Source organism: Vombatus ursinus, unplaced genomic scaffold, assembly GCF_900497805.2.
Source record: "Vombatus ursinus unplaced genomic scaffold, bare-nosed wombat genome assembly UNPS02005236.1, whole genome shotgun sequence".
NCBI classification, from domain to species: domain Eukaryota; kingdom Metazoa; phylum Chordata; class Mammalia; order Diprotodontia; family Vombatidae; genus Vombatus; species Vombatus ursinus.
In genome coordinates, this window is record NW_020945014.1 from 193944 (window position 1) to 212504 (window position 18561).

The 18561-nt window shown below is 43.5% G+C and overlaps 1 protein-coding gene across 1 annotated transcript; it reads left to right on the forward strand.

Annotated features, from left to right (window-relative positions):
- The first annotated feature begins 4785 nt into the window (after window positions 1-4785).
- On the forward strand, window positions 4786-18086 carry LOC114030072 (lymphocyte antigen 6D-like). The gene is made up of 4 exons (XM_027844724.1): window positions 4786-4868; window positions 5839-6000; window positions 13067-13162; window positions 17597-18086. Exons 2-4 carry the CDS (start codon window positions 5856-5858, stop codon window positions 17842-17844), a joined length of 489 nt encoding a protein of 162 aa, XP_027700525.1. The 5' UTR covers window positions 4786-4868; window positions 5839-5855; the 3' UTR covers window positions 17845-18086.
- The last annotated feature ends 475 nt before the right edge of the window (window positions 18087-18561 follow it).

An 18561-nucleotide genomic window follows, 5' to 3' on the forward strand; every position in this document is an offset into this window, starting at 1 on the left:
ATTTTTCACCTCCATTTGTGCCTTTTCTGTAATCAAAACCATAGCTAGAAGCAGTGTGGGCATCTGTTGGTTGACTGTCTGAATGATCATGACATTGTCCCAATGTGTGTGTAATGCTTTTGGATTTTCAACACTCTTTCCCCATAACAACCATCGCCGGTATTCAGTGCAAGCATTATTTTCCCAATTTTGTAGATGAGGAAATAGAAGCTTAGACAGACTTGTCCAAGGTCTTGCAGAAAGTCCTTGGCAAAGCTGGAGTTAAAGTTGACATATGCTGATTTCAAGACCAAATGCATCCGTGTTCTTTAGCAGAGGTGTCAAATATGCAGCCTTGGCCCATGTACACGGGACCCTTGGAAGATATTTAATAAAATGAATGAAAAATACGAAAAAACTTAGATGATGTTAATTTGTGGTTTTTTAAGTCCAAGGGATGTTCTGATCCCTGGTCCTTCCATGACCATATCTGCCTCTAAATTCACAGAATCCTGTGTTCTCAGAGCACAAAGGGACTTGAAAGGCTGTCCGATCCAAGTCATACCTGGAGAAGAGTTACCTCAACAATGTCCCTGAGAAGCAGTCACTCCATCATGAGATCGGGCATCCATCCAGTGACTCCTTGGCAAAGGGGGACGAGTTTGGATGCTGGCCTGATATGTGACCATCAGCTTTGTCACTTACATGCCACAATTTAGGAAGGACATAGACAAAGTAGAGTGGTCATCAGGCTTGCAAAGGAGACGGACTGAGAACATGTTCTACTAGCACTGGAACTGAGGATGCTTAGCCTGGGGAAGAAAATACTTCAAAGGATGTAACAACTCTATTCAAATATTTAAAGGGAATATGTAGAAAACATCAGGTTTGTTTTTTTTTTTTTTTTGGTGAGGTGTTGTTGTAAGGCAGCACGCAGAGCAATGACTTGAAGTTACAGAGACAAATCTAGGTTAAATGTAAGGAAAAAAAAATTTCCTAAAAATTGTAGGTGTTCCAAAGTGGAATGGGATGCCTTGGGAGGAAGTATGTTCCTGGTTCAGACCATGGAGATCTTTAGAGGAAAGCTAGAGGACCACTTGGTGGGCACATGACAGAGGGGATGGATAGATGACCTCTGAGGTTCTTTATCAATCTGAGATTCTCTCGTTCTCTGATTCTCTCATAGTTCCACCGCTATCTGACCTAGGCAGGCCACAGCTAGGGTACTGGGTCCAAGTCCAGATGTTTTGCTTACGGAAACACAGTGACAACTTGGGTTTGGTTACACCCAGTTAATTGGATTTTGGTTTACTCAGTTTAGGTAAAGGTTTGACTAAATGGTCTCTGAGTTCTCTTTCATCTCTAGGATTCTGGGCATCTACTCATAAAAGCCACCTTCAAAATTTTAACTTCAAAATCGACCTAAGAATCTATAGCATGGATGCCACTGACATTGTCAATCTAGATGGAACACCTGGTATCATTCTCTACTGTCTGCCTCCGTCTCTGCCTTCTATTTCCATCTCCTGCTACTCCGGCCAGACTCTGCCTTTTCCTTGCATGATCTCCAGTTTGGAGTTAGTTCTATCCCTGGCTGAGATGAGGATGAGGCTTGGTTGGCTGTTGGAATCAGGCTGATCTCGAGGTGTCCTGTACAACCTCTCTGTAACTGAAGCCCCAGTACCCACCTGGTCCCATCTCCTGCAGTGGCTCTCAGTACCGTGAGGAGCATATAGCCACACTCTCTCCCTCTGCGATTACCTTTATGAGCTACTTCTGTTCTAATATTCCGGGACCAGGACCTAACTTTGGATCCTCAATCAACAGAGCTCTCATTGGCTGTTCAGAGTCCTGGCTGGGTTCAGGTCCACCCGTAGGAGCTCACACATCTCTTCACCTCATTTACCTGAACATGCTTCTCCAGCATGTTTCCTTTCCCCATCCATCCCTGCAGACTCCTAGTCATCTTTCATGCATTTCTGGAGTGGAATGAGAAGTTTATTTTTGTTTGCTTTCTCACTATCATGAGTTCAAACCTGGCTTCAGACACTTACTAGCTGTGTGACCCTGGGCAAGTCACTTAACCCTGTGTGCCTCAGTTTCCTCATCTATAAAATAAGATGGAGAAGGAAATGGCAAACCACTCCAGTATCTTTGTCAAGAAAACCCCAAATGGGGTCACAGAGTTGGACACGACTGAAATGACTGCCCAGCAACAGATCACTGGTCCATTTGGTCTATATCGGACTTTTCAGATGCGTGCTGGGCATCATTTGGGAGAGCTAGACTTGTCTACAACCTTTTGAATCACCATTTAAATCTGAAGTGTGTGTGTGTGTGTGTGTGTGTGTGTGTGTGTGTGTTTCTGTCACAGGAAGGGTTTAATCTAGGAACAGGCTGGGAAATGATAGAAGACAAAAGGAAGCTATAACCAGGTGTGGTGGCACACCCTTATGATCTCTATTGCCAAGAAGGCCGAGGCTGGTAGATCACTGGAGCTCAGGAATTCTGTGCTGCATCAGCTTAAGCTGATCAGGTAGGCATCTGCCCAAAGTCCTGCACCTATATGTCGAACTCCTTGGCAGTTTAGAGTTCAAAGCCCCTGTGTCAATTAATGGTTGGAAACCCAATCTAAAAAACAAAAACAAAAACCAACCAAATAAAAAATCCAGCCAAAAAAAAAATTAGAAAAACTGAGAGCAATAAAACATTAAAAAAAAAAACTCTACCCAAAGAAATAGTAAGTTTACTAAGCAAGAATTAGAATTATTCAAGAGCTTGGCATAACTATTCACATTAAAAAATAAACAAACAAGTGAATGAAGAACGTCTGTTCTCCAGACTTTGATAAGCAGTTGGATGGACAACCCACTGGGTGTCCATCACTACCTACATCTTAGACACTGTTTAGGGACCCAGCATCAAATAGGGAGAACAGAGCAAGAGTTTTCAATGAGCTCCAGCCTCTTCTTGAAACAAAGGTCTTTCTAAACAACTCTACCCTTCCAGTGATGCCGCATGGCCGCTAGTCAGGGAATATCAGAGTCACTCAAGAGTGGAAGGTCGCCCAAGGGGCAATGGAGAAGTGTGCGATGGGCATGAATCTGCAACATATTACCAGTCAAGCTATGTACCAGAGAAGCAGAAAAAGGATGTCATCCCATGTTTGATTGGAAAAAAGAAGGTGAGCTGGTCATGGAGTGAGGAGAATGAATAACTGACAGTGCCTGGCACATTGTAGGTGCTTAGTAAGTCTTTACTGAATTGAACTGAAATGTCAAGAGACTGGTAGTCAACAGCTGACCAGCATGTTGGATAGATTGCCGTTGAAGAATTACAGGTCACAGAACAAAGTACACAGGATGAGAGGGCTTAGATGGGTTTTCATCTATATCACACCCACATTAAAGAGGTCACAGGTTTACCTAAGCATGGGAGCGTGCTTACATGGCAATGCTTCAAGGACCTATGACCTTACCAACATGAGCACTCCCAGCTCCGGCTTTATGAGATTATAACTCTTCATGGGAAGTCCACCTAACAAACTGGTAGTCTTCCTCTAGTTCTCTTGACATTTTGATTCAATTCAATTCAATAAACATTTATTAAGTACCTACTATGTGCCTTGTCACATAGTAGGAGCCTTTGAAAACCCAGGATCAATTTCACAGCATGATAAATCAACAGAGGAAGCCTTTACTGGAGGTGTACATTTACACACACACACACACACACACACACACACACACACACACACACACACAATACTTCAGGTTTAAAAGGTGATGCAAAAAGGTTGTAGACAAGCCTAGCTCTCCCAAATGATGCCCAGCACGCATCTGAAAAGTCCAATATAGACCAAATGGACCAGTGATCTGTTGCTGTGCAGTCATTTCAGTCGTGTCCAACTCTGTGACCCCATTTGGGGTTTTCTTGACAAAGATACTATAGTGTTTGCCATATCCTTCTCCATCTCATTTTATAGATGAGGAAACTGAGGCAGACATGATTAAGTGACTTGCCCAGGGTCACCCAGTTAGCGTGCCCCGCGTCCCCACGCGGACCTCCTCGCCCTCCTGCGGCGCCACGTCCGGCGCTGGTTCACCTTCTCGGGCGTGGAGGACTTGCAAACCTTCGGCTCGTAGGACACCTTGACCACCGCTCCGAGACGGTCGCCCCCGGAGCCATGGTGCCGTAAAGGAGGGGGCGAAGGCGAGGGCGGAAAGGAAGAAGAGGAAGGAGTCGCTCCTCCTCCTCCGCCGCCAGCGCCGCCGCCCGGAGCCCACCGAATGCGTGCTTTTTAACCGGGAGTTCGGGGAGGGCGCAATGGGTCTAATTTCTCTACTTTGGCCTAGTCTACATCGTCTTTATTAAATAAAGGAACTTGGAGATGCAGTCCTTCCGGGTAGCTGGAAATGCCAGGAATACGTTTAAAATGAGTAGTTTGAACCAAGTGGGCTTTGGGATCCCGTTTACATCCTAGATTCTGACATTGCTGCAGCCCCGACACTGTCTGCTCCAGGCCCCCCACTGAGCTATGAAGCCTACATTCTAAGTTCTATGACCATGTTCCAGGTGCCCTCCTACCCTGTCTGTAGCCCACATGCTGTGACAGGTCATAGCCCGGACACTCTCTGCTCCAGGGTCCCCATGCATCCTCTGCTCTGGGGCCCCCGGCCTCAGCCCCACCCCCACCCCGAGTCTATCCCGGGAAGTCCCTTCCAGCGGACTTCCTCTAGCTCTCCACGTGCTCACGCTGCGCTGGGAGGGAGGGGGTAACCAGGGCCAGTGCCTCTTGTGGCTGCAGGAAGCCGAGCCATCCAGGAGGAGCCCAGGGAGCCGCACTGAGATCCAGGGCGCCGCGGAACTGAGCAGAGCACAGAGCCCAGGTATGGTTGGACCGTCTATGGAGGGGGAGGGGATGGCCAAGATCTCCCCGGGGCCCTGAGGGTTAGAGCTGGGAATCCTGTTAGGGGCTCTAGTCCAGCCGCCTCATTTTACAGAGGAGGAAACTGAGGCCCGGAGAAGGGAAGGGACTTGCCCAGGGTCACAAAGCTAAAGTAGAAGGCAGGAAACCTGAATCTCCGACCTCTGAACCCAAATTCAACATTCACTAGGATACATTTCCTTCCTCAGTGCATCTTTGAGGACATCTCATAGTACTCTGCAAAGAGAGACGGGATTTACTGCACTTGAAAGATCCCCCATTGTGGGTAGTCAGAGACTCTGGTTCTAATCATTGTCTCCTGGCATGAACAAAAGTGATTCAACTTAAATAAATGTTCTTAAAGTATTTTTATATACAAGGCCACTGTGAGGCCGGTTTTATCATCTATAAAACAGGAAAGATAACTCTGTCTTTTGTCCTTTCCTATAGTACCGTGGTTCTCAAAGGGTATATATGCTCTGGGAGTGGTGCTAGAGAGAACTATGTGGAACTTGCCTTTAGAGTCAAAGGCAGAAGTTTCCATCCTCTCTGGCCGTGCTGTGAACTTCAGTGTTTAGTGTGGCACGGAAGGCTTGTCCTGGAGTCAGGAAGACCCGAGTTCAAATCCAGCTTCACACCCTTTCTTGCTGTGTAACCCCTGGCAAGTCATTTGACCTCTGTTTGTCTCAGTTTCCTCAACTGTAGAAATGGGGATAATAATAGCACCTGCCTCCTAGTGTTGTTGTAAGGATCAGACGAAATAATATTTGTACAGCAGTTAGCACAGTACCTGGTACATAGTAGATGTCTGACAACCTGTGATTCCATGATCCCATTCAATGGCCATTTCCTCTAAAAAAAAAAATGTGTGACTTCAGTTCTAAGCGACTGCAAAACATGGTGAACCAGGCTGATCCGATCTTTCTTCACAGGCTGAGATACAAGGAAAATGAAGATTCTACTGAGTATCATAATGATGGCCATCTTATGCACTGACTTCGTCCCTGTGTTTAATGGGAACGCGTCATCTGCTTTGAAAAATACCAACATTACCCGAATGAGGTGGTGGAAAATTGAAACTACACCAAGTTTAGGTCAGATCAACCTGGGATGGGCTTTGAAACTGGCACGTACAGGCCTGGGCTGTTCATCACGTGGAAGGCAAAGAGAGGTCCACGGGATGCAAGTCTGGGTGCTCTGGGGTATTTTACAGCTGGAAGCCCCTTTCCTCACCGAATTTCTGCTGAGCTGATTGAATATGGAGGGGAAAGGGGAACGGGGACGAAGGGAGGAGATACCCGGGAGGACTTTCGGCTTCTGAGCTTGGGTTACAGGAAGGCTTGTAGCGCCCCCAGTAGAAATAGGAAATTTGGAGGAGGGATGGGAAGATGATGGTGTCCATCAGGATATATTGGAAAGATTACTGGATTTGGAGACATAGGATCTTGACTCCTGGCTCTGATATTTAATACCTGTGTGACTTGAAGAAAGTCATGCAACCTCTCTGAGCCTTGGTTTCTCATTTGGAAAATGAGGGGGATTGGACGAAATGACCTCTAAGGTCCCTTCCAGTTCTAAATCTACATTCTTATGAACTCTGCCATATCATAACAAACTCCCTTTTTCTGGGCCTCAGTTACCTTCTCTGAAAAATAAAGGGTTGAATTAGATGGCCTGAAAGTCTTCTTTCAGATATCAATCCTATAATTGGTCCAATATCCTCCTCTTTAGAGTCAATCAGTCAACCAGAATGTTTTAAGAGCCTACTATGTGCTAAGGGCTGGGAATACAAAGAAAATCAAGACACACTCTGGCCTCAAGGAACTTATAATCTAACATGGGAGATGACATGCAAACAACTATGTACAAAAAAGATATATATATATATATATACATACACACACACACGCACATATATATATGTATAGAATTGGAAATAATCTTGGAGGGAAGGCACTAAGAAGGTGGGTTTTCAACTGATACTTGAAGGAAGCCAGGAAGTGGAGAAAAGGAGGGAGAACGTTTCAAATATGGGGGACCGCCGGTCACAACGCCCATAGTCCGGAGATGGAGTGCCTGGTGCAAGGAACAGCCAGGAGGCCAGTGTCACTGAATCATAGAATATGTGAAGGGAAATAAGGCATAAGAAGACTGGAAAGAGAGGGAGTGGGTATGATGGAAGGTTTTAAAAGCCAGGTGAAGGATTTGGTCCCGAAGGAAATAAAGACTCAATGGAGTTGATTGAATGGAGGTCATGGGTGGGTGACATGGTCAGATTATACTTTAGGAACATCAGTTTGACAGTTGAGCGGAGAATGGACTAGAGTGGGAAGAGACTTGTTCCAGGCAGACCAGCTAGCAGTCTGCTGAAATAATCCAGGCATTACTGAAGCATTCTCTCTCTCTCTCTCTCTCTCTCTCTCTCTCTCTCTCTCTCTCTCTTTCTCTCTCCCCCCCCCTCTCTCCCCCTCCTCTTTCTTTCTTTGTTTCTTTTATTTTAATTTGAGTCTTCTTGTACAAAATGACCAACATGGAAATGTTTTACATGATAGCACATATATAACCTATGTCAGATTACATACTGTCCCAGGGAGAGGGAGAGGGCAGGGATGGAGGGAGGGATAGAATTTGGAACTCAAAACTTAAAAAAAAAGAGTGGTGGCAGCATCAGAGGAGAGAAGGGGAACAAATGAGAGATGTTATAAGGGCAAGTCACTCAACCCCAATTGCCAAAAAAAAAAAAAAAGAAGAAAAAAAAGAAAAATGCATGCTCCAGTGCCTTCCCTCTGTGAATTATTTCTCATTTATCCTGTATATAGCTTGCTTTTTATACATTTTTGCATGTTGTCTCCTCCGTTAGGGAGTAAGCTCCTTGAGAGCAGTGACTGTCTTTTGTCTCTTTTTATCTCCCTCGTGATTAGCACAGTATGTAGCACTTAGAAGGTGCTTATAACATCTCTCATTTATTCCCCCTTCTCTCCTCTGATGCTGCCACCAAACTGGTGCATCATGCCTAAATTTTTTCCATAGTAGTAATCCCCCCCCCAATTTTTTTTTTTTGGTTAGGCAATAGGGTCAAGTGACTTGTCCAATGTCACACAGCTAGTGAGTGTTATGTGTCTAAGGCCAAATTTGAACTCAGGTCCTCTTGATTCCAGGGCTGGTCCTCTATCCACTTCACCACCTAACTGTCCCTCCCATTACTTTTAATACCAGATACAGTCTTCCCTGATTGGCCTTTAAAATCCCTAACAACATGGGCCCCAAATAACCTCTCCAGTCTTAGTATACACATCATTCTCCTTTCAAACACTTTATGCTCCAGCAAAACTGTTCATCTTTCTGCTCACATATGACACTCTATCTTACGTTTCTGTGCCTTCGGGGCGTGCGCGTACACACACACACACACACACACACACACACACACACTCTATGTAAATACCGTTCATTTTTGTCTTTGATTCCTAACACCTAGCATAGTGCTTGGTACATGGTTGTTATTTGATTGACTGGACCCCTTGTTAATTGAGGAATGACTCTTGTTTGTACATATTTTTATCAATTTCCACATATCTTAGATATCAGACTTTTATCAAAGATGTTTGCTACAGTTCCCCCCCCCCACTCCAATTCATTGCTTCTCTTGTGACTCTGATTACATTGATTTGTTCAGGAAAAAAGTTTCTCAATTTTTATATAATTGAAATTGCTTGTTTTATTTTTATGATCACCTCCATTTCTTGTTTACTTAAGAGTTCTTTCCCTAACCCTAATTATGAAATTTGCCTTCCATTCTCCTCTATTTTTAAAAATTCTGTGATATTTTGTGCTTAGGTCTTATATCTCTTCGGATATTATTGCAGTACATGGTTTAAGATGTTGATCTAAATCTAATTCTTCCATTTTGCTTTCCAATTTTCCAGGCATATTTTCTTGAATAGGGATTCCTTAACCTAGCAGTTGGTGTCCTTGGTTTTGTTGAACACTAGGATCTATGTTCAGTTGCTTCTTGTTTTCCTAATTTGTTCTATTGACCAACATTTCTATTGTTAAACAACTAAAGAGTAGTTTTGATCATTATTCTTTTACAGTAAAATTTGAGATCTGAACTATTAGGCTCTCTTCCTTCCCACTTCTCTCTCATTATTTCTTCTGAGATTCTTGAACTTTTGTCCCCCCAGATGAATTTTGTTATTACTTTTTTCTTGTACTAAACTAGAATGTTGATAGTTTGATTGATATGGCACTAAATATGTAAATTAATTTAAGTAATATTTACCAAAAAAATACGTTTTTTATATTGCCATAGACCAAACTTCTCTAATCATTTAGATCTTCTTTTATTCTATAAAGAATATTCACATATTATTCATAGGTATGTATATGTATACATCTATACGTATATATGCATATATATGTATACACACATACACACACATAATTCCTGTGTATGTCTTGGTACATAGTCTTAAGTTATCTCAAATGAAAATTTTTGTCTATTCCTTTCTTCTTGTTTTTGTTGACGATATGCAAAAAGGTTTTTGTGGATTTACTTATATTCTTATACTTTACTGAAGTTATTGTTTCAGTTACTTCAAATTTTTTTAGTTGACTCTAGAGTTCTCTAGGTAAGCTATCACGTCATCTACAAAAAATGATATCTTCTTTGTCCATGCTTATCCTGTTAATTTCTTTTGTTCATCATCGCTATAGCTAGAATTTCTAGAACTATATTAAATAACAGACAATAGAGTGGAATGATTCTATTCTTCTGTCCTCCCCTTCTTTACCCAGATCGTACCCAGATCCCTCTCATATTCTCCCTTTATTCGTTCCTTTAAAATTAGCCTTCCATGGTTGAAGCCTCTCTTGCTGTGACTCTTCCCTCCCTGACTCTGTCGTCTCTCTGAAAACCCCATCTTTCCACTACTTGGTCCCGGCTTACTCCCTCTCTGCTTCTCGTCTTCCTACATTTTACTTTTTATATATTTAAGAGTGTGTTCTCTCTTCCTTTGCCAGCTTCAGATAAGAGGGAAATTCATGAGATGCTTATTCTTCCCAATATCATCTTCATGTTTGAATACTCGCCTGCTGTGCCTCAACAATATCAATGAATGAGTTCCGACCTTTCGTTCCCTAGTCTATTCCTTTGCTCCTTTATTTTCTTTTGTCTCTTACTACGAAACAGAACAAGAACAACAGTAAGAACAAATCACACCCAGAGCCTTTTCTGTCTAAGGCATTTTAACCCTTTCAAGTTGCTCAAATTTCTTTTTCTATCTAGGTTTCTCTCATCTCATGCATTTGTATTTCAAAGATTCTACCCACCTTCAGTTTTCTTAGCAAGAATATTTTAAAATCATCTGTTCTATTAGCTGTCTCATTTTTCATTGAATAATTATAATCAGCTTTGTAGAATGAATTATTCTTTGTGCCTTTTGATATATTGTATTTAAAGTTTTCGTTTTCCTTATTATAATTGCAATAGAATGTGACTGATATTCTTTTGTATTGGGTTGCTTTCTTCCTAGTTATTCACGATACTTTTTTTTCTTTGAACTCCAATCTCTGGAGTTTAATAATTACATTTCTAAATGTGTTTAATGTTGGGTTTCTTTCAGAGGTAACCTTTGTATTCTTCTAGTTTCATTCAGCCTCTGGTTCAAATGGTTTTATGGAGTTTTCTTTTATGATTTCTCAAAATGCAGTATGTATGTGTTCAATTTTGTCACGATTTTTAAGTATTCTAACAAATTTTAAATTTTGTCCTATCATCTTATCTTTCCAGTTAGTTGTTTTGAAATAGCTCCTCATTTATCTCTTGTTTCAATTCTCCCTTCATTTTTCCCAGTCACTCTCAGAGTCCTTGTGGCTAAACCATTGTCTTTTTTTCAAAAATTAAGCTGGGGTTCTGCTTGAAATTATTGAGGAATGATTTATTTCTTCTGGGATTTTATCCTGGGATTCTCTTAACCTGTAGTATTTTCTAGTTACTCATTTCTTAAGCTTCTACATTAGGACTGTCTTGGAAATATCACACCTTATTGTTTTTTCAAGGTTCTCTGGGTTTAGCAATTACTAGAGTAGTTGAAGCCCAATCCACATTAGGAAAAAGCCTGCAAGAAACCACAATTAAATGTTTAACTTTTTTTTAAAAAACTTTTTCTTTTTTAAGGCAATTGGGGTTAAGTGACTTGCCCAGGGTCACACAGCTAGTAAGTGTCAAGTGTTTGCTCTGAGGCCAAATTTGAACTCAGGTCCTTCTGACTTAAGGGCCGGTGCTCTATCCTCTGCGCCATCTAGCTGCCCCTAAAAAGCCACAATTAGCTAGCTGTCAATCCTTATCCTAAAGCAGGCCTGTTAATGTTACTTTTCTGTCCCTTCTAGCAGACTTAGTCTGGAACACTAAGGCGTAGATAAGAATACTGGATAATTTAGTTGAGTTTTAAACAACAATCTCTGTGTCTCATTCCTTTTAACAGTCTGGGAGTGGTAGCCAAAGTGAGATCTTGGGCATTTCTGGGTTTTAGCCTCCCACTGTAATCCTAGCCTGGGAGCCAAAATTGGGACCAGGTCACTTCCCCCTGATTTATCCTCCAACCAAGAACATACACTATCTCAGGCCTGTTTCCCAGAGAAGTTCCATTGTGAATGTTGGGAAGTTAACTGACTTTGGGCCTTATCTCCTGGTGCAATCTTGGATGGGGAGAAAGGCATTCCTAATGTTTCTCTGGGTTTCTAGATCCTTTGCTTTCTTGGTTCTTTTCTTTACCATTCCCAAGGGAGTTATAGGGAAAGCTGGGCTTGATAGGAAACTTTTAAGTAAATACCTTTGCCAGAAGCTTCAACCCCCTTATTTTATAGAGGGAAACTGAGGCACAAGGTAAAGAACTGACTTGATTAAATCACGTAACCAATCAGTGGCAGAAGTAGGATTCCATTTCAGGGCTCCTGACTCTAATTACAATACTCTTTCCAGGGACCCCTGTTGCCTCCCCCAACAACAAAATTGCATTATTTTGGCCAAATGCAGCTCAGTCCCTCACCTGGGATGCCATGGTGGCATAGAAGAAAGAGCCCCAAGAGGGAGAATCAGAAGACCTGGGATCATTGGATACTATATTTAGGTCAAGACACTCCCTTTCTTCACTCTGGGCATTTTCTCTGGTTTCCCCTCATATGCCTAGAAAGCTCTCCCTCCTCCTCTCTGCCTTCTGGTGTTCTCTAAGTTCCAGCTAAAATCCCACCTTCTATAGGAAGCCTTTTCCAACCCTGCTTCATTCTAGTGGCTTCTCTCTGTTGATTATTTCTAATTTATCCTGCATACAGCTCATGTGTACTTTGCATGTTGTATCCTAACTAGACTGGGAGACCTTCAAGGGCAGACACTGTCACTTACCTTCCTTTTTATCCTCAGAGCATAGGACAGTGCCTAGAACATGGTGAGTACTTAATAAATGCTTATTGACTGACTGGGACAGTAGAGATCACTCATCTGATCTCCTTATTTTATAAATGAAGCTGGGCCATCTCCAGTTGTCCTGGTCAATTTCTGGCCACTGGACCCAGGCGGCTCCAGAGGAGAAAGTGAGGCTGGTAACCTTGCACAGCCCTGCCTCACTCAAAGCAAAGTTAATTGCAAGTCATGTCATCATCTCCCTGATGTCATGGTCCTCTTCAAGAAAGAAGGACAAACCACACACAACCACAACCTTTATAAATGAGGTAAACAAGGCTCAGAAAGGGAGATTTACTTGTCCAAAGTCATATAGGGCGATAAAGAATTTGGAATTCAAATCCTGGCCCTGTAACATCTCCCCCCGCCCCAGATCCTAGGCTCTTTCCATTATATTGTCATGTGGCTCCCTGTTCCAACACTCAAACTAGCTGAACATCCATGGACAGTCACTCATTTGAGCCTCACTATCCTCATCTGTACAAAAGGCATCCATTGCCCGCTTCACAAGATTGAGGTGAGGGAAACGTGGTGAACTGCCAATCCCCATAGAAACAAGAGCCTCGGTGTTCATTTGGTGGAGTGACTGACGTCCGAGTTGTTGGTCTGGGTAAATTGGGATATCGCTTCCAGCTGCTAATGGAAGGGTCAGGCTTCTTGCGTACCATGTTCCTCACTTGCTTCCTGTCCTTGCTTCACAGGACCCCTCCAGTGTCACGTATGCATGGGTGACTTCCAGTGTCAATCACCACAGGCGTGTGCCCCTACCGAAAAATTCTGCATCATCGCTCAGACCGGTAACAACTTTCCCATTCTTCCATCCCTGGCCCTCCCTCCTCCCTGTGGCATCCCTGCCCAAAGTCAGGGCTTTCCCCAGGCAGATAGGTGCAGACAAGGGCATTCTCCACTTCCAGGGGAGATCCCCAAGCCCTCTTCGTGAATGGTCACATTATGGTGGAGGTGGTGGTGGTGATGGTCGTAGCTTGTGACACTCTGGATCAGCACTTTGGAGTGGGAATCAGGAAGGTCTCGGTTCAGGTCCCATATGCTAGCCACTTGACTTGGAGCAAGTAGGCCAGTGGGAAGAGGGAAGGGTGACATAAAACACTACCACTTATCAATTGGATGACCTTGTGGAAATCATAGATTGTCTGTGCACTCTGGTTTCCTCACCTATAAAATAACGGGGTTGGATTAGATCAGATGTGTCACGTGTAGGCTGAAATCAGGCCAGAACCATTAAAATATAATTGAGAATGGTTTAACAAAATAAATAAAAATATATACAATAGTGAAAATAATACAATATGACATAGATAATGTGAATTTGTGGTTTTCTAAGTCAATATGAGGGACAACTAGATGGCACAGTGGATAGAGCACCAGGTCTGGAGTCAGGAAGACTGGAGTTCAAATCTGGCCCCAAATGCTTACTAGCTGTGTGACCCCAGACAAGCCACTTAACCTATTTGCCTCAGTTCCTTGTCTGTAAAATGGGGTCACACTGGAGAAGGAAATGGCAAAGCACTCCAGTATCTTTGCCATGAAAACCCCATAGACAAAGCCCATGGAGTCACATAGAGTCAGATATGACTGAACAAGAGGTCAATATGAGACCCTTGGGAATCCATTTCTATTTGAAGTTGACACCACTGAACTTTAAGATTCCTTCCAGCTCCAAATCTACGATCCAAATCTAGTCTCTTCACATTAAACCAGAGCTTTAGACCTGGAAACAGTGATGTGCTATAAACATTTAACAACTGACTCACTGAGGGGAAAATGTATGTACAACGCACTTTTAAGTTTAATCGCCATTATTCACATTTTCTCCACGATTTTCTTAAGTGCAGACAATCAACAAAATAATAAATCAAATCTTGATTTGTAAGCATTTGCTAATTTCTGAGGTGTAAACAGCCACACTGAAATTTTAACAATCAGCTCCCATGGGTTGGTAGGAGCTGGCTCTGGTCCACACCTTTGTCTGGAAGTGAACTTAAATCCCAGAACATAGAATATCAGGGTAGAGAGAGATATTGGAGATCATCTATTTAGCCCAACATCATTTGACATCGAAAGAAACTGGTCTAGAGAGAGGATGATGACTTTCCCAAGGTCACTCAGGTAGGAAGGCTCAGAACTGGGATTTAGAACTAGACACCAAGTCTAATGTTCTTTCCATTATGACAAGGGCATAGGATCATAGAAGTCATGGGGGGGGGTGGAGAAATAAGCATTTATATAGCACCTACTATGTGCCAGGCACTGTGCAAAGCTAAGCACTTCACAAATATTTATCTCATTTGATCTTCCCAAAAACTCTGTGAGATAGGTACTATTATTACCTCCATTTTACAGTTGAGGAAACTGAGGCAAACAGTGGTGAAGTAATTTGCCCAGACTTACACAGCTAGTAAGTATCTGAAGTATTTAGTCTCTTTCATTTTACAAATAAAGAAACTGAGGCCCAGAGTAGTTGAATGTAAAGGGGGATATGTGTGTGTATATGTGTATTCAAAACAACATGTAGGTGAGGATTGGAATGAAAATGTATCTGGCAGGTGCACCTGCAAGAACTAGGTGTCCTTTCATTGGAATCATAGGCTGTCAGGACTGCAAAGGAGGGTCCCTGGAGATGACATAGTTTAACTTCATTGTAAAAATGAGGAAACTGAGTCCCTAGAGTTTTAGCAACTGCTCAAGGTCACCCAGCTCATTGTGGGCAGAGCAAAGACTCACACCAATATCTCGGAGTTCTTCCCTTCCTTTCTTAATCATTCATTGATTCATTCAGACAACTGAGGGTTCAGTGGATAGAGCATTGGGTCTGGAGTCAGGAAGACCTGAGTTCAAATCCAGCCTTAGATACTTCCTAGCATGGTATGACTCTGGGCAAGTTGCCTCAGTTTCCTCAACTGTAAAATGGGCATAATAATAGCACCTGCCTCTCAGGGTCAATAAGGATCAAATAAGATCATATTTGTAAGAAGCACTCAGCACAGTGCCTGGCACACAGGCACACTCATTCATTCATCTTCATATTGTTTCATTTATTGTTCCCTTTCCTCATTCATTCGTATACCATTTATTAAGAACATAACTGTGTGCAGAGAAAAGCTTAGATGAGGGGCCTTATCTCATGGGGCTTCAGAACTGAAAAGGTTAATCATGGAGTCTGATCTCATCGGCCAGATGAAGAAACATGCTCAGAGGGTCAAGGGAAGTGAGTTCTAATTCCAAAATTCTACCTCAAGGGCAATGTAAAGAGGTACACAGATGGAATTGTGGGGGCTGGAGGAACTGGAGAAGCTGGAAGTGGTGAGGGAATGAGACACAAGAAAGAGGGAAAGGGGAGAAGGGATGAAGGAAGGGAGGGAGGGAGGAAAGGGGAGAGGAAGGGAAGAAATGAAGGAAAGAGATAGGGAGGGAGGGGAGGAAGGAGGGAGGGAGGAAGGGAGGAAGGAAGGAGGAAGGGAAAGAAAGAGGGAAAGAGAGAGGGAGGGAAGGAAGGAGGGAAAGAGATAGGGAGGGAGGAAAGGAAGGGAGGGAGGGAAGGAGAGAAAAGATAGGAAGGAAAGGAGAGAGGGAGGGAGGAAAGGAAGGAAGGAAGGAAGGTTGAAGGGAAAGAAAGAGGGAAAGAGAGAGGGAGGGAAGGAGAAAGGAAGGGAAAGAGGGAAGGAGAGAAGAAGGGAGAGAAGGCAGGAAGATGCATGTGCCAAGTACTGCATTTAGCATTTATAAATATCCCATTTAATCTTCGCAGTTACCCTGAACAACACTGTCCTAAGTGGAAACATTTTGGAATCTTAAAAGAGGAGAGGAGAGTGCAGTGGGCAGCAAGCTGAATTCTCTTCCCTTTTGCAGTGGGAGATGTAGGTTCAGTAACTGATTTCTCCTTGGTCTGGCTCACTGCCCGCCACCACTCAGAGGTGGGGACAGGGTGAACTGGCTCCCAAGTTCACGGGGGAGATTTAGGGCCGAGTCATGAACAACGTTACTGTGGAAGGATGCCACTTAGGACACTGTTGTTCAGGCTGTGCCTAGACAGCAGAAAAAACACAGATCTGGGAGACCCCAGGACTCCTGCCCCTGCCCCAAGGTGGCACCTTGGATTTTTCCCTTTCCTTCTCTATGCCTCAGTATCCATTGTGGTCAAGTGAAGGGACTAGACTGGATTATTTCTGAGGTCCTCTCCGACACTGGCTTTCTGCATTCAAAGGCCTTTCTGGGAAATGCAGCCCAGTGTAGACAATAGAGAGCTAACAGTGGAGTCCTGTCTCTGCCACCTGCTAGCTTGGGGACCGTGTGCAAGTCATTTGTCTTCTGGGTCCCCAGGTCAACTCTCTAGAGTAAAAGTTCTCGGGGGCTTACTGCTCTGTGTCAGTGAAAGGAATTCCCATACTGGGAGATCCCATGCCAATGAAATCATAACTCTGAAATCCATGGAATCCAAACAGAGCATCTTCTACATCTAGTACCCTATGTTCTGAGAGGACTTCCAGCTCCAGCCCTCTTATGTGCTATGTTCTATGGCCCCTGGCCACTCCATCATTCTATGATCTAAAGTCCTCCCCAGCTCTGACAGTCTTCTATGTACTAAGGTTCCTCTCAGTGCTGATATTCAGTATTCTAAGGTCCCTCCCAGCCCTGACAGTCTGTGTTCTAAGATCCCTCCCAGCCCTGACAGTCTGTGTTCTAAGATCCCTCCCAGCCCTGACATTCTATGTTCTAAGGTCCCTCTCAGTCCTGTCATTCTATGTTCTAATGTTCTTTTCAGCTGTTAAATTGTTCTAAGGTCCCTCTCAGTCCTGACAGTCCATGTTCTAAGGTCCCTCCCAGCCTTGTCATTCTGTGTTCTAAGGTCCCTCCCAGCCCTGACATTCTATGTTCTAAGGTCCCTCCCAGCCCTGACAGTCTGTGTTCTAATGTCCCTCCCAGCCCTGACAGTCCATGTTCTAAGGTCCTTCTTAGCTCTGACTTTCTGTGTTCTAAAATTCTTTATTAGAAAGTCCTTCCCGGCTCTGGTGTTCTTAAAGTCTGGAGTGCTCAGCCTGGGTATGTTTTAGGTAGAGCAGACTGTTAGCCTCTCCTTTCAGGAACATTATACTAGAAAGTGACCCAGAAAAGGTTTTATACAAATCAAAGCAGATTGGTCACCCTGTGTGAAAACAGTGGCATTCTAAGGATGAGTTTCTGTTTTTTCCTTTTCCCTCTTAACATTCAAAAAGAGGGAAACCAGAACAACGTGATCAAGTACTGTTCAGAAACGTGCCCGTTTATGGAGGACTTCCATGGAAGAGGCAGAGAGGACTTACTGTACATTGCCTGCTGTGCCCAGAACTTGTGCAATTATAAAAGACTGCGGAGCGGGCACAGAGCGCTCCGTGCTAGTGTCCAAGCGGTGGCAGTGGCATTTGTGGCGAGCTTCCTCGGGACCCTCAGGATCGGACCAGGATATGTTGGGATAGAACTGTGACCTCTGAGACCTTGCCATGCCGCGTTCCTCTCAGTAAGAAATTCTCACCCATGCCATCCCATTAATCTTCTGGACGGGAGCTATCTGGGGCCCTGGGAGCCTTTCCCATAGCTCCTGAGAGCCGTTGTAGGATCCCTTCCCTGGCTTATGTTCTTTATGTTTCTTTGAGATGTTTGGAAAATGTTATCTAGATGCTCACTGGTATTATGAATAGTAACAATAATTATAAGATTTTCCATTGCCCTTTCGTCCTTATTTCTTGGGGGGTGGGGCATGTGTCTTTTTTTTCTCTCAAAATGTGATATTCTAGGATTCAAAGTCATGGAGCATCCCTGGGAAATTCTTATCAAACAACATACTGGAAGGAAAAACCCTTGTAAACGACGCCAGCCATTGTTAGCTATAAGATTGCAAGCTCTGTGAAGGCAGGAAGTGTTTCTCAGCTCAGTTTTCTATCTCCCCTAATGCCCAACACAGTAACCTTCACAAAGCAGGTTCTTAATAAATGTGTTGAATTATATTGAAGATGGCCAGATACTGAGTCATCAAGTCCCTGGAATCCTCTTAGGCGACTTTGCTTCTCCGGTTAACCCCTGTAGATAGCTCAATTCAATTTCTGATTCAGCTGAAAGCTTTAATACTTAGAGTTTCACTCGGGACCCTCTCCCACCAGCCACCATGTGTCTTCAGCAGCAAGTACCAGGCTTATGCGTGGGT